This window comes from Mastacembelus armatus, unplaced genomic scaffold (assembly GCF_900324485.2).
Source record: "Mastacembelus armatus unplaced genomic scaffold, fMasArm1.2, whole genome shotgun sequence".
In the NCBI taxonomy this organism is placed as follows: domain Eukaryota; kingdom Metazoa; phylum Chordata; class Actinopteri; order Synbranchiformes; family Mastacembelidae; genus Mastacembelus; species Mastacembelus armatus.
The window spans coordinates 367,453-388,595 of NW_022872938.1; the positions used below are offsets into that span (position 1 = coordinate 367,453).

At 42.5% G+C, this 21,143-nt stretch overlaps 1 protein-coding gene across 2 annotated transcripts; it reads left to right on the plus strand.

Annotated features, from left to right (window-relative positions):
* Positions 1-1,930: 1,930 nt before the first annotated feature.
* rnpc3 (RNA-binding region (RNP1, RRM) containing 3) lies at positions 1,931-12,883 on the plus strand. 2 transcript variants are annotated; one of them, XM_026305736.1, is made up of 16 exons: positions 1,931-2,069; positions 2,383-2,539; positions 2,635-2,682; positions 2,783-2,892; positions 3,067-3,153; positions 4,554-4,665; positions 5,210-5,278; positions 6,562-6,707; positions 6,879-7,004; positions 7,311-7,459; positions 7,917-8,096; positions 8,869-8,963; positions 9,127-9,185; positions 11,072-11,204; positions 12,103-12,180; positions 12,561-12,883. In XM_026305736.1, exons 2-15 carry the CDS (start codon positions 2,387-2,389, stop codon positions 12,169-12,171), a joined length of 1,536 nt encoding a protein of 511 aa, XP_026161521.1. In that variant the 5' UTR covers positions 1,931-2,069; positions 2,383-2,386; the 3' UTR covers positions 12,172-12,180; positions 12,561-12,883. The 2 variants fall into 2 exon arrangements, with proteins under 2 accessions (XP_026161521.1, XP_026161522.1); XM_026305737.2 differs by having other exon boundaries at positions 6,571-6,707; positions 12,561-12,880.
* Positions 12,884-21,143: the final 8,260 nt, after the last annotated feature.

Here is a 21,143-nt window from a genome sequence, read left to right on the forward strand (position 1 = left end):
AATGGCACTTCGCTCTCAGAGTGCAGGTCTACTTGTGGTTCCCAGAGTTTCCAAAAGCAGACTGGGAGGCAGAGCCTTTAGTTATCAAGCTCCTCTCCTGTGGAACCAGCTCGCAGCCTGGGTTCAGGAGGCAGACACTCTCTGTACTTTTAAGGCTAGACTTAAAACCTTCCTCATTGACAAAGCATATAGTTAGGGCTGGCTTCAGGCAACCCTGAACCATCCCTTAGTTATGCTGCTATAGGCCTAGACTGCCCGAGGACCATCGGTGCACTGAGCTCCCCTACCCTTTGGCGCTATACAAATAAAATTGAATTGAACTGAATTTAAAGCTCATTCTGATTCTGATTCTCATTCAAATGTCTTTATTATTGTTTACTTCCAGAATAATGACTTTTCAGAATGTTTCAGAAAAGATCAACTTTAGTCAGACTTTTCGATGTGTTTTAAATGCTAATCATCAGTTTGACATCCAGAAAATAAATTGCGTGCTGTATATGAAATATAGCATCATCTGGTGTAAAAGACGTGTGAGTGGCACTTCTCTAAACAAAGATATGAGGACATTCAAGCTGTTTGTTAAATTATGCTAAATCATCAAACCTAGTACGAGCCAAAGCACAGGTCGCCTCCTGTTTGTCTGACAGCAAACAAGATGTCTTCTTGTGTTGTTAGTTCATTAGTACAGGCAACAGTTAAACATAGAGCAACATTAGGTTAGTGTCATGTTTGTGTTGGGATGCTTAGGTCTGTATTCTTCTTAGCTATTATTATTCTTACTAATTTAGCTAATATTAGCACTGTGCCAACACTAACTCGGTAGATAACGTTAACTAACATTACTGTAGTAAGAGTAGGCCCTGTCAGTTTTACCATTAGGGTGAACTGTGTAGCGATTTTAAATATACACATGTATTGCATGTATTGAACATGAAGGTTTATTATGTCTAGTTTATGATTTATGAATATCATAAACCATCTTCATAATTTTGGGGCAGCAGATCCTTTTTTACTGGATCAACCAGTCAATTAATGATGTCTTTTTATGATTTATTAAGTTAAGTTATTCCCCTTATTAGTCCCACAATGGGGAAATTGCATTACCACCCAAAGAGCACACACACAGCAGTAAACACACACACCGTCAACACACACCCGGAGCAGTGGGCAGCCATTGTTGCGGCACCCGGGGAGCAGTTGGGGGTCCGGTGCCTTGCTCAAGTATTGAAGGTGGAGATTTCTCTATTCTCTCTATTCTCTATTCTACTATTCACTCCGCCCCACCGACAATTCCTGCTGGTCCTTGGACTCAAACCCGCAACTTTCGGGTTACAGTCGATTCTCTATCCATTAGGCCACGACTGCCCCTATGCCCCCCATTATAACAGTCTAACAGCAGGTTGTTTGCAGTGGTGAAAAAAAAACCTTGAAATTAATTTATGGTCTGTGTTTGAGGCTAACACAGTTTATGAGGAAGCTCTAGTAATTATGGCGACCAACTGACATTAGTGTGAGACAACCAGCACAGCCACAGGTTACTTGCTTGACCTCTGGTTTACTGAGGCTCAGTCCATTCGTCTGTGGGCTGGTACGACTGCAGTCTGCTGGCAGGTTTCCAGGCGATACCACCCACCCGTCACACAGCTTCTTCAGTCTGCTGCAATCAGGGAGGAGACTGAAGAGTCTCTGGACCAGGACCAGCAGACTGAAGGACAGCTTCATCCACCAGGCTGTCAGGAAGCTGAACTCTCTCCCTGCTCTGCCCCCCTTCTGTCACTTTAACCAGACTGATGAGCTCATTTAATTGCACTACCATCCATTAGATCTGTACTGTTCATATAGTGCACTGGTTTTGTATGCTAAGTTGCTATATGTCTTATGCTATTTTACTTTATTAACTAGCTTTTTATTGGTATTTTTACATGTCGAGAGTAAGGCAGTTTCAGTTCTCTGTGCTCTGCATATGGCAGACTTGACTCCAGGCGACTAGGTGGCGGTGCTGCACCTTCAAACAGGCTGTTAGCCAGAAGAAGAAAAAGACGATGACGGATAAAGGAAGAAGAAGAAAGGTGCGTAAATGTGTGTGTTGCTGGAGCATGGCGTCTTATTAAACACGTTAGTTGAATATGGATAAGTGCTGCGGACGCTTTGCTTAAAGGAGCTTACAGCAGAGCACTAAAGCTCTTTCATGGACTTTATGTCCGCTGTCCTGAGCCGGAGTAGTGACGTTACAGACTTTAATGTGTCCATTAGTTCGTACAAGGCCGATGCTATGAGGGTTTAAAGGAAAGGACTGTGAGGGAATGATGTGACCTGGCTGTGTTCCAGCTCTGGAGAAGACGTGTGTCTGTGTAAATGTTGACTGTACCTACTGTGTGACAGGGACATGGACAAACACGAGGACGTGGTCCAAGCAAACGGCACTACAACCCTGCTAATCCGCCATTTACCCGCTGAGCTTAGCCCGCAGGAAAAAGAGGACCTCCTGAAGTACTTTGGAGCTGAGTCAGTCCGGGTCTTCTTGAACCCGGGTCACCTGGTAGGTTGCACCTCACTGAGTCCTTAAGGTTTTCATGAAGTGCCAAATGTTGGGTGTTCTGTGGTTCTAAGACATAAGTCTTTCAACTTTCACAGAAACATGCAGCCTTTGCAACCTTTGCAAGTGAGAAGTCAGCAGCAAGAGTAGGTTGGATGTTTTTCAGTCATATAAAGACTTAACATGAGGCATGAGTTATCAGAAACACACCATTTGATTTTCTCCCTCCCTCCAAACCTGTTTCAGGCTCTCAGTAGGCTCCATCAGTTACCAGTTCTTGATCGTACACTTGTTGTGGAGTTTTCCAGAGGTCACAATCATGTTGGAGTGTTGAAGGATCCTCCGGTGTCCAGCAGGTACGGTGCTTGGAAACACTACTGTCGTGGCCAAACCGTGTAGGTGTACTTCACCTAAAAATATGTGCTGGGATTAAGAGTCAGACGTTGACCAGGATGGTAATGGTCTGAATGTCATGTTGTAAATTTCCACATGTTGTCAGCACAGCACAAGACACGTCTTTGTTTTTTCAGTGGTAAATGTAAAGAAGAGCAGAGGAAACCACAGATCAAACAAGCAAATATTCCCCCCGTTGAGAGCGGCATTGCTCCTGGCCTGGGGTGAGTGTTGTTCCTCTTCTGTCCAGTCATTCTACCATAAAGGCCTGGCTCATGGTCCTTCTGACCAGTTGGAGTGCCAGTGCATAGGGTGTGAGTACTTTTTACATGAGATTTCAGTTTTTGTTTTTTCAACTTAAGTAGTATAAAACTCTTATTATAGCAGAATAATACTGGTAATAAAAACAAGAAAGGGAGATAAACCCCAAACTAACAGGACTGAATCATGATGAGAAAACCTTTTATCAAGCCCCAGGGCAGCCCAGTAGGGTAGAGTCAGCAGGCTTATTTGGTTTGTGTTACCAAGCTGGACCATTCTTTTTTGCTCTTCATCATGATTAATTTGACTGTTTAAAGTACTTATATGGCTCACTGCCTGATCCACTCTTAAACCTTTTTTTAACAATTTTGGTCTGACTATGACAGAAAAGGTCCATTGATGTGACACATGTACTGTGAAACTCATTCAGACCTTGAATGAGTAGTCACTAACTCTGGAATGAACTCTTGGCTCAGCTGAAGATAATATTATTTTTAAGAAGTAAAAACATTTATGTTCAGGCTAAACTCGTAACTCATAGTGTAACAGAAGCGAAAATGCCGCCCCAAACAAAGAGCTATACTGCAGACTTCAAAGGTAATAAAGTCTCCAGCTGAAACACAGTTTGGACTGAGTGTTGACTCTCAGACAACCTGAGAGAGGAGGAGGAGACGTATCAGTGAACCTTTTCTGTCATTGTTGGATGATAGTGTTCAAAAACCAAGAGTTCCCAGTGAATATGATGTCCTCCTCAAAATGTCTATTCAGTTTTTCAATTTAGCTTATTTGTATAGCACCAAATCACATGAAATCATCTCAAGGCTTCTTTACATAAATCCCTTTTGAGAAAACACTTGGCAGGAATGGAGAGGAAAAATTCTTTAACAGACAAAACCTCCAGTAGCCCTAACTATAAGCTTTGTCAGAAATGAAGGTTTTCACTCAAGCCTTAAAAGAATAGAGTGTGTCTGCCTGCTGAAGCCAGTGTTCTGGCTCTTCTGGATCTCTTATTATAAGCTCATTAGAGGACACTGGTTTTGGCCCCTGACTCGAGAACTGTAAGCCCTATCTATCATAACATTTCCTAAAAGAGGACAAGTCTCCACATTTTTATGTATATTTTGTTTGTTTGTGGAAGCTGGAAGTTGACAGAAGAAACAAAAACAATGAAGTTTCCTCTGAACTTTCCATCCATCCATTCATCTCTCTGAAGCATATTGAAAAAAATGAAAGTTCAGTGGTTGGGCTTATATGTTCATGTGTTTATTTTGTTTTGGAAATAGTTCATGGTCGTCTTAATTGATGTCTTAGCCACATAGTTTTGTTTTAAATAATTGCCTTTTCCTTTTGTTCTCTACCACAGGCTCAAATTTGAATTGAATCCAACTTTGAAATATTTGTACCCACCACCCTCCAATAGCATCCTCACAAATATAGCACATACTCTCATCAGTGTGCCAAAGTTTTACGTGCAGGTGAGTAACTACAGCTTTTATATTTAATTTTTTCAATGGCACACCTTTTATATGCAGATATTGGCTGTCAGTGTCATGGTATTTTTATTTTTGTAACTTTTCATAGTGTCCCTATGTTCATACTTTAATTGAACATGGGAATTTGTACAAAAATGCAAATAGGACAGCATCTTCAGAGTCACATTAAAATAAGTAGACTTTTACTTTTTTACAAACAGCAAACATCTGCTTTTTAAATGTCAATTTGTGGAGCCCATAAGTGGGAGGCATGAGTTATGGATTACCATTACCCTTGGAGCTGCACTGCCTACATTTTGACAGCTGTTTCTCCATTGTTAATATCCTGGTAATGAAGAAATAGAGAAGCTGTTTTCATGTTTAGCTTCCACCTTGATGTTGTTTTCAATAAAAATGCAGAGGCCTTGTAAACCCAGGCTTCAAATGTTTGAGAGTAACAGTGTATATTCATTACAAGTTCCCACCCAGTTCTTCTGATAAATCTTTAGTTCCAATAAATCCAGTAAATATATCTCTGATTATACAGGTGCTTCATCTAATGAACAAGATGAATTTACCATGCCCGTTTGGCCCAGTCACTTCACGGCCCCTATTGGTAAGCTTCTATAACATATATAACTTTAGATGTGTCGTGGCAAGCTTGGTGTCAAAACAATGTCTGGAACATCATTGTCAACTATTTTGCTTTGTACTTGAACTTTGAATGTTCACAGTGAACTTTGAATGTTCACAGTGAACTTTGAATGTTCTTTTTTTTTTTTTTTTTTTTTTTAGCAGAAACCAGCACCTAGTTTGCCCAGTAATGGCCTCTATTTAAATTCTAATTATAACTCACCATACTGTGTGTTTATGATCCAGGCTCTGCATGTCAGTCAAATGGTAGCTGTGTGATATTAACAAGTATAATAATTTTTTCAGTATATTTAAATACTTCCTCCAACTGGCTCCAAGATTCATGGGTCCTATGCCGGATGTAACATAGTACCGTGGTTCCCAAAGTGGGGACACCTGGGGGTTTGTTGTGAGGCATGCTTGAGTATTGATAATATAGAAGCTTCTAGACCAGAGGAATGTTTGGAGGAAGCTTCACTTTTTGGGTCAGGGTATCACAGGAACTACGAACTATAGTAGTTCTTAGAATGCTGTTTTTGGGGGACTTGTTTTGCTTCTACTTTACAGTGACTATAGACTAGACTATAAAATGGTGGGGTGCAAACAACACATCTAGGAAGTACCAGTCCCTCTAAGTTATACAACATATTACAGTTTGCACTTATGTCACTTGCCCTGTTTATTGTATGTAGAAGTTACTCCCTTGTGTCATACTGGCAGACTTGGGCAAATTAAAAAGCTCTTCTACACTTTCCTCACTAGAGGGCACTCTGACATTGTATGTTTATTCCTGAGAACTACAAATAGGTTAGGCTATGGGACGACCCTTTGCATTAGAGCGAAGTTGATGATATACACAGAAGAATTGTGTATGCTGCTGTAAATCTTTGATGAGGAATGCTGTGATTTGTTATTTCTCAGAACACACATGTTTTTGGGCAGTTTAGGGTTTTTACAACGTATATGGTCGAAGAATACTGGCAAAGTGTTCCCTAAGAGGTTCAGATAAATGTGGCAACTACTAGTTCATGCCCATGGTTAAATTATCAAAGTGCAATGGTAGACTTGGCTCATAAGCGATCAGTGCTTTGGGCTTCTGGATTGCCTTGGGTCAATAGGGCTCTGGGTTCGAACTGCGTTGGGGTGCTTGTTCCATGTTAAAAGTGGAATTATTCAAGCCAAATGCTTAAATGTTGCTTGTTACAGCTCTGTTAAGGGAAAGCTTTGTGGTTTTTCCTTGTATTTTTTTTTTTTTTTTATATATATACGTATGAGGTCCTGCCTCCTGCACCACACATCCCCATGCCCCCTCCTTTCCCTCCTGACTATCCCCCGTTACCGGAGGAGGAGATGGAGCTGTCCAGTGAAGAAGAGTCAGAGTATGAGAGTGGAGATGATGAAGATAAGGAGAGGTAAGGAGCTGTTTACATGAAACAGGAAGGGTTGAGGCAAAAGGATTTACTTCCATAATGTTGTTTATCATAGTGTCACTAACAGTAGAGTTATGTGGTTTCTTGAAACCATGTCGCTAAAATGTCCAGTGTCCACCCACCCATTCATGGCCTATGCTTGCTTTATTTCAGGATTGTTCGTCTGATGGGCCTGGTCAACCAGGCATGCAAGAGACCCATGAGACCAAAAACAGTTTCAAAGAGAAAGAAGCCAAAGATCAAGGATCTGCTCTATGCTCCCAAAGCAGACTCTCAGAGGTACACCAAAGACACCCATGCATGTCACAGTCCTCACGCATTACTACCTGGACAAACTATTTGTACGCATAACGTTCCCCATTAAAAACAGCATTGTGTGGCTCAGTGTCCAACAAGGAAGCTCATTTCAGCTGCTTATATCCGAGATCTTGTCCTTTCGGTTTAAAAGCAACTGAAAAAAGCACAAATATCAGGGCATGTCAAAACTTGTCCAGGGCCCCAAAACACCCCCAGAGGGTTAAGCTGCTCAGCAGCAAGCTATGTTTGGCTTATCTCTTTTTAAGAGGTTGTCTCTGCTCTCCTCAGTACTGCAGTGCTGCTGCCCTGTGATGTGTTTGAACAGCCCCATCCAACTGGACCCAGGAAAATTGAATTTCAGATTTTGGTCCCAGAGGGAAGGACCACTGTGGACAAAAGGGGGCCTGAGCAAGAGGCACCGTCTGAAGGCGGCAGGGGTAAGAGCTCTCATTTCCTAATGGTTTGACACAGTACCCAGGAGCAGTGTTAATTTCACAGATGAAGATGATAATGAAAAATGTTCGCTAACAACCTTTATTTCAATGATTAGGACTAGACACTGACAAGCTAAAACTAATACCTGACGATAAAAACTGTGGTAAAATATATGTTTCCTTTTTTCCTTTGTTGACGAGACCTGATGGCACTAGAATGTTATTTGCCGTATAATCAGACATTCAGGTGATTTATACTGCAAGTGATTTAAATTACTATTTATATTTAAATTTGCAACCTATTTCATTTGTATTTGTGCTGATGGAAGAATGCCTTGTTTTGTGTCTTACAGCAGTCCAGCTGATTTCCCACTGAATTAAGCACATTGCCATTTTAAATGTATTTTAGCTGCTGGGTTTTTGATGAGATTCTAATTTAACATCCTCTGACGCCCTGCAGATGAGAAGGTGGTTGCACCCTCTGTCAGAAATGAGACTGAAGTCACTGAAGGTTTTGGAAAGCTCTACCCCAGCGTCCATGTTTCCCCCCAGCCAGAGGAGCACAGTAGTGACGAGCACAATCTCGCTGCAGGCATCATTTCCAAAAAGGAGCTGGACAAAGGACGGCTGTCAAGAGATGGTAACTTAAATGGTTGTGTAACTTACATTTACTCACCATAATGTCTGTGAATTTAGAATTTGTCGAAAAAGGATTAAGTTGCATGTATGTGGCATCCACCAGCTTAGGCACCTGGGACCCATGGGGCCTGTTCAATAATCTGTCCATACCTCACCATCCTGAGCCAGGTGGAAAATTTCACCCTCTTCTCCCAGCACTATCTCTATATTATCTATATGTTGTTTCACTTGATTTTAAATGGTGCAACAGGTGCAGGTTGCTACATTTACAGAAGGGCTGCAGCAAACAACTGTTTTAATAATTAGTTATTAATAATTAGTTATTAATAATTAGTTATTAATAATTATGTTTTCCATTAATTATGAATCCTATTTTTACAAAAGAATATAAAGAAGTCTGTTTTCAACATTTTAAAAAACGTCCAGAAATATTGATGAATTTGTGATTGCAACAGTTTTCCAGGGAGAAGTGACACATTATCGGACTGTATATGTCAAAAGTCTCCTTTCATTCTCGCTGAATTTTGGCCCAAAGTTTCCAAACACTGTTATTATGTTAAGCAGTAATCTATTCAATTGTTATAGAAGAAGTACACGTTTGATTTTTAGGCATGTACAGTACATGACGGTTGAAATATCATCAGTAGGTGCAGAGTTCAGTGATCCGTGTTTTAATGATGTGGTGCATTTCTTAGTCTTCAGCCCACTTAAAGAAATGTTGCTTATGTATTTATAGGCAACTCTGTGATTCTGCTGTTCTCTCCCTGAAACAGAGATGGAACGGATGGCTGTGTTTAAAAACTATAAACCTGGCACACCGACCTGCAGGCTGTATGTGAAGAACATTGCAAAACAAGTGGAAGAGAAAGTAGGTGCATTTCTAGCTCCACCTATGGGATAAGTGACTCTTACTCTTAAAAAGTCTATTGTTGTTATGTGATCAGGACTATATGTCATTAAATGTTTTCCAATGAGACTTTTTTCCTGTTTAATCAACAATGCATTTATGTTCTTATACCAACTGTTGACAGGACCTGAAGTACATCTATGGGAGATACATCAACCTTTTGTCAGAGGCAGAGAAAAACATGTATGGAATCAGTTCAGATGGTTTTTACTTTGACTGTTGTCATGTACTGCCTGTTCCTTTCCCCTTTGCTCTTCTTTTGAGTTTTTAGTAATTCATGCTGAATGTACAAGGTCAGAATGACGACAAACAAACCTATTTTTATTCGTCTCTCTTTTGTTTGTTATACAGTGGGTACGGAAAGTATTCAGACCCCTTTAAATTTTTCAGTCTTTGTGTCATTGCAGCCGTTTGCCAAAATCAAAAAAGTTCATTTTATTTCTCATTAATGTACACTCAGCACCCCCTCTTGACAGAAAAAAACAGAAATGTAGAAATTTTTGCAAATTTATTAAAAAAGAAAAACTGAAATATCACATGGTCATAAGTATTCAGACCCTGTGCTCAGTATTGAGTAGAAGCACCCTTTTGAGCTAGTACAGCCATGAGTCTTCTTGGGAATGATGCAACAAGTTTTTCACACCTGGATTTGGGGATCCTCTGCCATTCTTCCTTGCAGATCCTCTCCAGTTCTGTCAGGTTGGATGGTGAACATTGGTGGACAGCCATTTTCAGGTCTCTCCAGAGATGCTCAATTGGGTTTAGGTCAGGGCTCTGGCTGGGCCAGTCAAGAACGGTCACAGAGTTGTTCCGAAGCCACTCCTTTGTTATTTTAGCTGTGTGCTTAGGGTCATTGTCCTGTTGAAAGGTGAACCTTCGGCCCAGTCTGAGGTCCTGAGCACTCTGGAAGAGGTTTTCCTTCCAGGATATCTCTGTACTTGGCCGCATTCATCTTTCCTTCAATTGCAACCAGTCGTCCTGTCCCTGCAGCTGAAAAACACCCCCACAACATGATGTTCCCACCACCATGTTTCACTGTAGGGATTGTATTGGGCAGGTGATGAGCAGTGCCTGGTTTTCTCCACACATACCGCTTAGAATTAACGCCAAAAAGTTCAATCTTGGTCTCATCAGACCTGAGAATCTTATTTCTCATAGTCTGCGAGTCCTTCATGTGTTTTTTGGCAAACTCTATGCAGGCTTTCATGTGTCTTGCACTGAGGAGAGGCTTCCGTCAGGCCACTCTGCCATAAAGCCCCGACTGGTGGAGGGCTGCAGTGATAGTTGACTTTGTGGAACTTTCTCCCATCTCCCTACTGCATCTCTGGAGCTCAGCCACAGTGATCTTTGAGTTCTTCTTTACCTCTCTCACCAAGGCTCTTCTCCCACGATTGCTCAGTTTGGCTGGACGGCCAGGTCTAGGAAGAGTTCTGGTCGTCCCAAACTTTTTCCATTTGAGGATTATGGAGGCCACTGTGCTCTTAGGAACATTGAGTCCTGCAGAAATTCTTTTGTAATCTTGGCCAGATCTGTGCCTTGCCACAATTCTGTCTCTGAGCTCCTTGGGCAGTTCCTTCGACCTCATGATTCTCATTTGCTCTGACATGCACTGTGAGCTGTAAGGTCTTATATAGACAGGTGTGTGCCTTTCCTAATCAAGTCCAATCAGTTTAATTAAACACAGCTGGACTCCAATGAAGGAGCAGAACCATCTCAAGGAGGATCAGAAGAAATGGACAGCATGAGTTAAATATGAGTGTCACTGCAAAGGGTCTGAATACTTATGACCATGTGATATTTCAGTTTTTCTTTTTTAATAAATTTGCAAAAATTTCTACATTTCAGTTTTTTTCTGTCAAGATGGGGTGCTGAGTGTACATTCATGAGAAATAAAATGAACTTTTTTGATTTTGGCAAATGGCTGCAATGACACAAAGAGTGCAAAATTTAAAGGGGTCTGAATACTTTCCGTACCCACTGTAGACATAGGTAACATTTTCATGTTTTATGATTGTATGATGAGAAAACAGCCAGTAGACTGAAGTGCTTTAGTTTTGTTTGGTTTTCAGGTTTGACATTGTATTAATGAAGGAGGGGAGAATGAAAGGACAGGCCTTCATAGGACTCCCCAACGAGCAGGCTGCAGAGAAAGCCCTGTGGGAAACCAATGGCTTTGTTGTTTATGACAAGCCTCTTGTGGTTGTATCCTTTAATTCACTCTCAGAAGATGAAACAAGACAAGGATTTCATGAAAAATTGTGGAAATCCAAGTTATATGTTTGGTTTCTTGGTGCTGCAAGCTAGGAACATAGATTTATTCCAGCAGTATTTTAATTAACCAGGAGTAATGTAACCTGTAATGGTAATAGTAGTTATAGTAATTGGTTTGAAACACTGAATTTATGTCCTATGCCCACCAAGCTTTTAGAACTTAAATATCTGTGTATGAAAAATGAGCGTAAAAGTGACAACGGTCATTTAAAATGCTTTAGATTAAAGCCCAGAGCTGGCCAGAGCACAGATAAAGTAGACTTAGACAATGTTTTTAGGAAATGCAGACATTGAATCCCAATTTATCCTGAATTTATTTTTTAAGTTCTAGCTTGAAACTATGATTCATCAGTGAATCCAGAAATAAGAAGTAAAAACCTATAAGAAAGTTTAAAGTGGAAGTTTGACTGTCTTGAATTGATTCAGATTAATTTCATACTATAGTGACAGAGGCTCTTCAGTCTGTTACATGACTGACCAGTTTATTAGTTTGTATGAATGACAGGAGCTGCTCTAACATCCAGTTTTTGCTGGTTGTCCTCTGGTATTTATGAGCAAACATTACATTCATGAGGTGGTGAGCAGCATAAACCTGCAGCATATGATGAAGTTCCGGACATGCCCATATCAGCTCAGAGACTAACAAGGGACTGATGATGATGATGTAAAGTTTGTTCACTGAGGAGGGAACTGCAATGTGCTTCAGGGGCATTGGTGTTTGAGCAGTGCATGTTTTTCATAGTCAATCCTTACTTGGAAAGTAATCGTAACTCTTTACCTGGTGAATGATTATATTTGCAGTCTACCAAGCTTAACTTCAAATTTACAGCAATTTGCCAGATCTGCAAGACCAAAACAAGATGACACCAATACCAAGAAAAGTTCAGATCAGCGATGATCGTAAGAGGTGAGTGACACATCAGCCTAAAGAGAATATTCTGTAATATTAATTTTTTCAATGTTATTCATTATATGTTTATAATGTACTGTATGTAAAGAATATGCTAAGATGTCATTGTAATAATGTTGTTTAGATTTTATGAAAGATACTGAGGCTTTGTGTTGTGGCCCAGTAGATCCATTTCTATGGATTTAGTCTGACTTGTAAATGTGAATCAACTTCACCGCCTGTATTTGTGTTTAAATCAAAATCAATGGGTCACATACGTCTGTTCAGAGGTTCATTGTGTTTAGTGTCAAGTCATCTGTGCCATCATTAGATGTCTGCTTCTAGTATTATTAAACAAAATATTTGATTAATAATTAAAGCTTTTCACTCTGTCACAGCTTGTAACATATGTCATCATTTGTGGCTCCACTACCAGATGGCAGAAGAGAGAATAGAGCAAAGAAACCACTGGAAAATATCCCTGGCTGGTCCCATCTGTGTGATCACAGAGTCAGTTTCCCCTTAGCAGCCATCACATCTGAGATTTGTAAATAGTCTTTTTGTTCTTTTTGGGTCTAAAGTGTGATGTTGAATGTCTCTTGGGTGCATGTCAACCACAACTAAGTTTCTGATGTGATTTTTTTTTTTTTTTTTTTTCCTTCTACAAAAGAGAAACCTTTTGATGAAAGATGTAAAAAGCAAATCCTAATTTTTTTATAATAATAAATTATACACACACAGGGTGAGAGTCATTCTCCTGCACGGATGTTAATTTGGGGGACATCCCAGTATAGAGCTAGCCCTTTTGATTCCTGTTTGCAATCCAGATGCTCCTGCCCCAGCAGAGCCCTCCATAGGGAATGGCTGGTACCACCACAGTGTCACAGAAGGTGTTCAGGAGTGTCCCCTTGTGCTCCAAAACGACCTCAGTCTCCTCAGCAGGTCTTAGTCTTTCCTTGTTTTTATCTAGAGGTGATTCTGCAGGCACCACTCCACAAAATCAGGGATCAGTCCTCTGTGCTCCCTTCTATCCTCGTGTGAGATGAGACCAACAATTGCAGAGAACTTTTGCAGGAAACAGTTCAGTGAGCTGTACCTGACGTCTGCATTCTAAAGGGTGAGAAAAGAGAAAAGGTGCCCAAACTGTTCTCTGGGGGGCCCTGTGCTGCAGGCTACCTTGGCAGACACGTAGTCCTGTGCCCTCATGTACTGTGGCTGGTTGGTGAGGTGATCCACAAGCCAGCCACACTCCAATACAATAGTTAGATTCATCTCATGAAGTTTACCTGGAGATTAAGTGAGGTAGTTTTATATATTATATTTATTTATTTATTTATTTTATATTTTTATACACACACACACACACACACACACACACACACACACACACACACACACACACAGCAACTGGATAGCTCAGTGGTTAAGGCCACTGACTTCGGTGTGGGTAGACCAAATGGTCGGGGGGTTTGAATCCCAACCAGGGCATCACCAGTGTGGGCCCTTAGGCAAGGTCCTTAATGCTACTAGCCTACCTCATTACAATGAGCGATAGAAATACTGGAGTCATACCGGCTTGGACGTTGCCTGGGTCAACAAGGTCCGCGTCCGGTGCCAGGGGACCAGGGCAACCTGATGAGAAATGGGCTACTGGAACAATACACTCGTGGACGAGGGCTGATAACAGAGAACTGTTGGAGTCCTACTACATGAGTAACCCCAGTGATAGGGGTTACATGAAGAGGATGAGGGACCTATGGAAACTTCGAAACCCACCATCCACACTAGGGCCAAAGCATCTAGTAGCTCAGTGTTCCGCAAACGGCAGCTGCTATCACAACTAGAGATTGAAGAAATACAACACAAATGCTATGGCAAGGGGGAGCCAGGACGCCAAGTCGGGGGGGAAACAACACCACCCCCACCCGAGATTGGGTACCAAGCCCCAATGACAAGCCCTAACACGCTCAACACAAGAGCAGCTGACCTGAGAATGAAGATCGTAGGCAAGATGGACACCTGGAACCTCTGCAGCCGGTTACCAAGACTAAGTGAAGTACTCTCTGAAAGTCTACTAGAAGATGTGAATGCAGCATTACAAACAATCCCCACTGTGACCATCACCGAGACCAACAAGCTGATATACACCACGGCAACAGTGATCCTTGAGATGCTTGGCCACAAAATACATTCCACCACCAAGTAGCAGTACCCTGCATGGAGAAGGAGGTTAGAGGCAAAAATAAGGGCAACACGGAGAGAAGTTAGCCAACTATCAGAACTGCAGAGAAGGGGGATGAAGTTGGGTAAGAAATACAGCAGGCTGTCCATACCAGAGGCCCTGGAGACTGCCAAACAATGACTCACAGCCTTGGACTCACAGCCTTGGCCACACGCCTGAAGAGGTACACCAGAAAAATAGAAGCACGGAGAATAAACAGGGTGTTCTCCACCGAACCATCCAAAGTGTACTCTCAGTGGGGGGGCAGTAACACGAGAGCAGACCCACCAAGGCTGGAGACTGAACAATACTGGAAAAACATATGGGAGAAGGAGGCATCACATAACACCAATGCCCAGTGGCTGGCAGACCTGAGAGCAATTCAATTCAATTCAATTCAATTTTATTTGTATAGCGCCAAATCACAATACAAATCATCTCAAGGCACTTTACAAAAAGTAAAACTAAAAACCCAACAATTCCCTTATGAGCAAGCACTTGGCGACAGTGGAGAGGAAAAACTCCCTTTAACGGAAGAAAAAACCTCCAGCAGAACCGGGCTCAGTTTGGGCGGCCATCTGCCTCGACCGGTTGGGGTGAGTGGATAGAGCAGAGAGAAAAGAACAGCAACAATAAACAACAAATAGACACTGCAGGTTGGGACACCTGCAGAAGGTACAGAGAGAACAGAGAGAGAGGGAGAGAGCACAAACTAGGGGAGAGAGAGAGCACAAGGTTAGTAACATTCAATGGTGGAATATACATGAGGTGGGAGGAGAGAAGAGAGGGGAGGGGAAGGGGGGGAGGGGAAGGGGGGGGGGGGGGGGGCTCAGTGCACCAATGGTCCTCGGGCAGTCTAGGCCTTATAGCAGCATAACTAAGGGATGGTTCAGGGTTGCCTGAAGCCAGCCCAAACTATATGCTTTGTCAAAAAGGAAGGCTTTAAGTCTAGCCTTAAAAGTATAGAGAGTGTCTGCCTCCTGAACCCAGGCTGGGAGCTGGTTCCATAGGAGAGGAGCTTGATAACTAAAGGCTCTGCCTCCCATTGTGCTTTTGGAAACTCTGGGAACCACAAGTAGACCTGCACTCTGAGAGCGAAGTGGTCTATTGGGATAATATGGTTCTATGAGGTCTTTGAGGTAAGAAGGAGCTTGATTATGAAGGGATTTGTATGTGAGAAGAAGGATTTTAAATTCTATTCTATATTTTACAGGGAGCCAATGAAGAGAAGCCAATATGATCTCTCTTGCTACTTCCTGTCAGGACTCTGGCTACTCCCGTTCGCTGCGCCCCACCTGTCACGGCGTCACGCCCCACCCCACAGTTTGAGAATCACTGCCCTAAAGGAAGCATGTACAGGGTGAACAGAATCGGTCCTAGCACAGAGCCTTGTGGAACTCCATAACTAACTTTTATTCGTGTGGAAGGTTCATCATGGACATGAACAAACTGGAGTCAGTCCGATAAATAGGATTGGAACCACTTTAATGCTGTTCCTCTGATACCAATCACATGCTCCAGTCTCTGTAATAAGATGTTGTGGTCAATGGTGTCGAATGCTGCACTAAGGTCTAGGAGGACAAGTATTGAAACAAGTCCATTATCTGAGGCTAAGAGAAGATCGTTGGTAACTTTCAACAGTGCTGTTTCTGTACTATGATGTGCTCTAAATCCTGATTGGAAATCTTCAAATAGTTCATTCCTGTGTAAGTGGTCTGATAGCTGCTTAGCAACAGCTTTTTCTAGGATTTTAGAAATAAATGGCAGGTTGGATATTGGTCTATAATTAGCCAAGACTCCTGGATCAAGACTAGGCTTTTTGAGTAAAGGTTTGATTACTGCAGTCTTAAAGGCCTGTGGTACGTAGCCTGATACTAGAGATAAATTTACTAAGTCTAATAAAGATGAGTTCATTAATGGCAGGGTGTCTTTAAGCAGTCTAGTCGGGATGGGGTCTAAGAGACACGTTGATGATTTCGATGAAGCAACTACTGATGTAAATTCAGAGAGATCTATGGGAGAGAAGCAGTCTAAACATAACTGAGGTCCTACAGATGATTCAAGAGCTACTGTAGTAGAAGATTCATTTATTGCAGGTATAGGAAGCATCTGCTGAATTTTATCTCTAATAGTTGTGATTTTATTTGTAAAGAAACTCATGAATTCATCACTGCTGAGAGCTAAGGGAACACTGGGCTCAACAGAGCAGACCACAGCAACCTCCCTGAACAGGAACCAGTAACCATCGCAACGGCAGATATCCGAGAAAGGGTCTCAAACATGAAGAACTGGACAGCACCGGGGCCTGACATGATCCACACCTACTGGCTAAAGAAGCTAACTACCCTCCATGAGCGCCTGGCAGCTCAAATGAACCAGCTGCTAATGAATGGGACTCACCCAGAGTAGCTAACTGAGGGCAGGACAGTCCTGATCCTGAAGGACCCCCAAAAGGGAGCAGTCCCATCCAACTACCGTCCGATAACCTGCCTCTGCACAACATGGAAGCTCCTGTCGGGCATCACACCGGCTAAGATGAGTAGGCACATGGCTCAATACATGAGTGGGACCCAGAAAGGAATGGGTAAGGACACCAGGGGGGCAAAACATCAACTACTGGTTGTTACGCCCCAGCCTAGGGGTTGCCGGAGCGTAACACGATTGTGGAGTTTTCCTCCAAACCTCTTCCACTCTCAACAAACACGAACGAATAATCGAATTACAATTAACACGAATATTTATTCTGTTTAAACACAGAATACAATACAGAATGTACAACACAAACAAAACGCTAATTTAGCCCTACTCAAAACAAAACGCTCCTTGAGCCCTACGATATCAAACAAACGAAAATCAATAACAGAAACGCTACAATAGCCCTACGATCTCAAACAAACAAAAGATCAAATAACAAAAACGCTAAACAGCCCTATAATAGCTAATCAAAAGAAATAACACAAAATCACAGGTCACTAGCCTGGAAACTCCTAAAACAAACAGGAGAAAACAAAACACAAACGTAGCCTAAATCTCTAAGTATTTCTAAACTAAATAACGAAAATCCTAGCAATACTAAATCCTTTAATCGAAACAAAAACCTAATCTCTAACTAACTAACTAACTCGAAGTCGAAATCTCTATCAAAATAGCTGGGAATGGCAAAGGTGGGAGAATAGCTCTCCTGAGCAGCAGACCGTGGGCTTCTTATAGTCCTTCCGGAAGTGTTGGACCAATCCCGGAAGTCCAATCCACGGTCCTCGAGTCCACGCCCACTCCAGCATCCGTCACACACACACACAAACATACACACTCGAAATGGGGAGGGGAGAGCCAACAACACACAACCACACACACAATGACCCCTAGGGTCATAACACCTCCCCCCCAAGACCAAACATTTTCCCAAGAAAATGTTTGTCTCTCTTTTTTTTTTTTTTTTTTTTTTAACATCGGGATAGAGCATCAGCCATCACATTTTCTAATCCTTTTTTATAGTGGATCTCCATATTGTAGTCCTGCAACAATAAGGACCAGCGCATAAGACGATGATTGTTGTTTTGCATTCGAGTCAAAAAGATGAGAGGGTTGTGGTCAGAGAAGACGAGGGTCTGCTGTGTATTTGAACCAACATACACTTCAAAGTGTTGTAACGCTAACAGTAAGGCTAATGCCTCCTTCTCAATGGTGCTATAATGCAGCTGATGTTTCTTGAATTTCCTCGAAAAATAACTGATTGGATGGTCTATGCCCGCATCATCCTCCTGTAGGAGTACTGCACCTGCTCCGAGAGCACTAGCGTCCACCTCCAGTTTAAATGGACGGGTGAAGTTTGGGGCAGCAAGAACAGGAGCACTACAAAGTAAAGCCTTGGCGGCCTCAAAAACAGACTGACATTTCTCTGACCACTGGAACGGAGTTTTTGGACTTACTAAGCTCGTGAGAGGAGCTACTACTTCAGAAAAGTTTCTACAAAATGCTCGATAATATCCGGCCATTCCTAAGAATCGGCGGAGCTCACGGCGTGTCAGAGGGGCTGGGAAATCAAGGATTGCTTGCACTTTAGTAGCAATAGGAGAAACGTGACCTTGGCCAACCTGTTTTCCAAGGTAGGAAACTGTTGCTTTGCCGAACTCACATTTAGCTAAGTTGAGTGTAAGGGAAGCCTGTTTTAACCTGTCAAAAATCTTTGTCAGCGTGTCTAAATGTGTGGACCAGGTGTCAGAATATGCCACGATGTCATCTAAGTACACTTCACAATTGTCCACACCTGACAGTACGATGCTCATTAGCCGCTGAAAAGTGGCTGGTGCATTTCTTAATCCAAACGGCATGACTGTGTATTGCAGAAAGTGGTCCGGAGTCACAAACGCTGAAATCTCTGAAGCACGAGGTGTCAAAGGAACTTGCCAATAACCTTTTAGCAGGTCCAATTTTGTGACATATTTAGCGGCACCCACACGGTCGATACAGTCATCCATACGTGGCAACGGGAACGAGTCTGGTTTTGTAACGGCGTTTACCTTTCGGTAGTCGTTACAAAACCTGAAAGTCTGATCAGGTTTGGGAACTAACAGAGATGGCGAACTCCAAGGGCTAATGCTTGGAATAGCGAAACCATGGTCTAGAAGATAGTTTACTTCTTGACGCATTATTGCACGCTTTTCTGGGTGAGTACGGTAAGCATGTTGCTTAATGGGCTTATGGGTTTCAACATCAATATCGTGACTTAACACATTAGTTTGGGTGGGAATGTCATTGAAAAGTGCTAGGTTATTGTTAATGAGGTTATGAATGTCAGCTCGGGCGGGTTCTGGCAAATACGCTATGTGACTGTCTAAATGGTTCAAAATTTCCGAGTTCTGAAAACATACACAGGGGACAGAATCATGTTTGTCGCTTAACCCGTCATCACTGGGTTTGTATGATGGGCGGGTGACAGACACGGGGGTAACAGGAACTGGTTTAGGAGACGAAAGTTCTTCCTTTCGACCAACATACTGTTTGAGCATGTTGATGTGACAGACACGAGAGGTTTTCTTTCGGTCTGGAGTCTGAATTACGTAGTCAGTCTCGCTAAGCTTTCGGTCAACTACGTAAGGGCCAGAAAATTTGGTTTGTAGGCCGGAACCAACAACGGGTAACAGAACTAACACACGGTCACCTGGCTGAAAAGTCCGTGTAACCGACTTTTTGTCATAACGGTCCTTCATTTTGGACTGTGCCTTGACTAAGGACTCACGCGCTACATCACATGCGTGATGTAGTCTTTCTTTAAATGAACTAACATAGTCCAAAATATTCTGTTCAGGGCTTGGCTTCTCTGAGAGCCATGTTTCACGGAGCAAACGTAACGGTCCACGCACAGTGTGGCCAAAAACTAAGTCAGCTGGACTAAATCCTAGCGACTCCTGGCAAGTTTCTCTCACGGCGAACAATAACAATGGTAAGCCTTCGTCCCAATCTCGACTTGACTCGGAGCAAAACTTTCGTAACATGCTTTTCAGAGTTTGATGAAACCTTTCCAGTGCACCCTGACTCTCGGGGTGATATGCACTAGACGTGCGGTGTGTGACTTTGAGCTCTGCCATGACCTGAGCGAAAACTTTCGACATGAAATTTGATCCTTGATCACTCTGAATATTCTTGGGCAAGCCAAATGTGGAAAAAAATTTCACAAGTGCCTTGAATATGGCACGAGCTTTTAAGGATCGAAGTGGCACTGCCTCGGGGTAACGAGTGGCAGCACACATTATCGTGAGGATGTATTGATTTCCGGATTTAGTTTTTGGCAACGGACCAACACAGTCAATAATGACGTGCTCAAACGGTTCCCCAGTTACAGGAATTGGTTTCAATGGGGCAACAGGAATTACCTGGTTGGGCTTACCGGAGACTTGACACGTATGACAGGAACGACAGAATTTTACCACATCGGACTTGAGTCCTGGCCAGAAGAAGTAACGAAGAATACGATTGTATGTCTTTCGTATTCCCAAATGTCCTGCCATACTGTGATCATGTGCTAGGGTCAAAATTTGGAAACGAAGGTGTTGGGGTATTACTACCTGACAAACAGAGTCATGTACATTACCAGAGCTCGGAGTCCAACGTCGCATCAACACACCATCATTCACAAGGTACGACACACCTCGATTACATTGTTGACTTTGTAACAATGACATACAGGAAGACAAAGTATCATCAGCTTGTTGTGCCTTAATTAGCTGTTCTCTGTCCACCGACAGAGACAGTGTTTTGTCATCAGGTCGTAGTTCAACACACACAGATTTTTCTTCTTCACATTTTGCAGGTAGACTTGGCGGATCAGAAGTGCTCATAAAAGAATCACTGAGATCCACCAAGTTTCCAAACTTTCGTGCTTGAGCACGGGTTACAGCACACATGGGAAATATTACAGGTGAGTTTAACACAGAGTCATCTGACACACATGCGGAAGCGATCGGACATTCGATCACTTCCGGTGACGGGAACACTTGTCCGCCAGCTAACTCATTCCCAAGAATAAGATCTATCCCTTCTATTGGCAGTTTTTCTCGAATGGCAACTTTACATTTGCCTGACAGAAATTGGGATGATAGTTGCACAAAGTGTAATGGGGCACGTACAACATTCATTTCAACTCCCCACATCAAAATGTCGGACCCGCAGTAAGACTGGGCCGAGAGAGGTAGTACGTCTTTACGTAACACAGACTGCTTTGCACCAGTATCTCTCAGGATCGTAATTGGAATTTGGATTG

Coding starts and splice junctions, on each gene's coding strand:
- rnpc3 (XM_026305736.1), top strand. CDS start 2,387: ATGGACAAACACGAGGACGTGGTCCAAGCAAACGGCACTACAACCCTG. Junction 2,893..3,066: donor GATCCTCCGGTGTCCAGCAG/GTACGGTGCTTG, acceptor TTGTTTTTTCAG/TGGTAAATGTAAAGAAGAGC. Junction 11,205..12,102: donor ATGACAAGCCTCTTGTGGTT/GTATCCTTTAAT, acceptor TCAAATTTACAG/CAATTTGCCAGATCTGCAAG.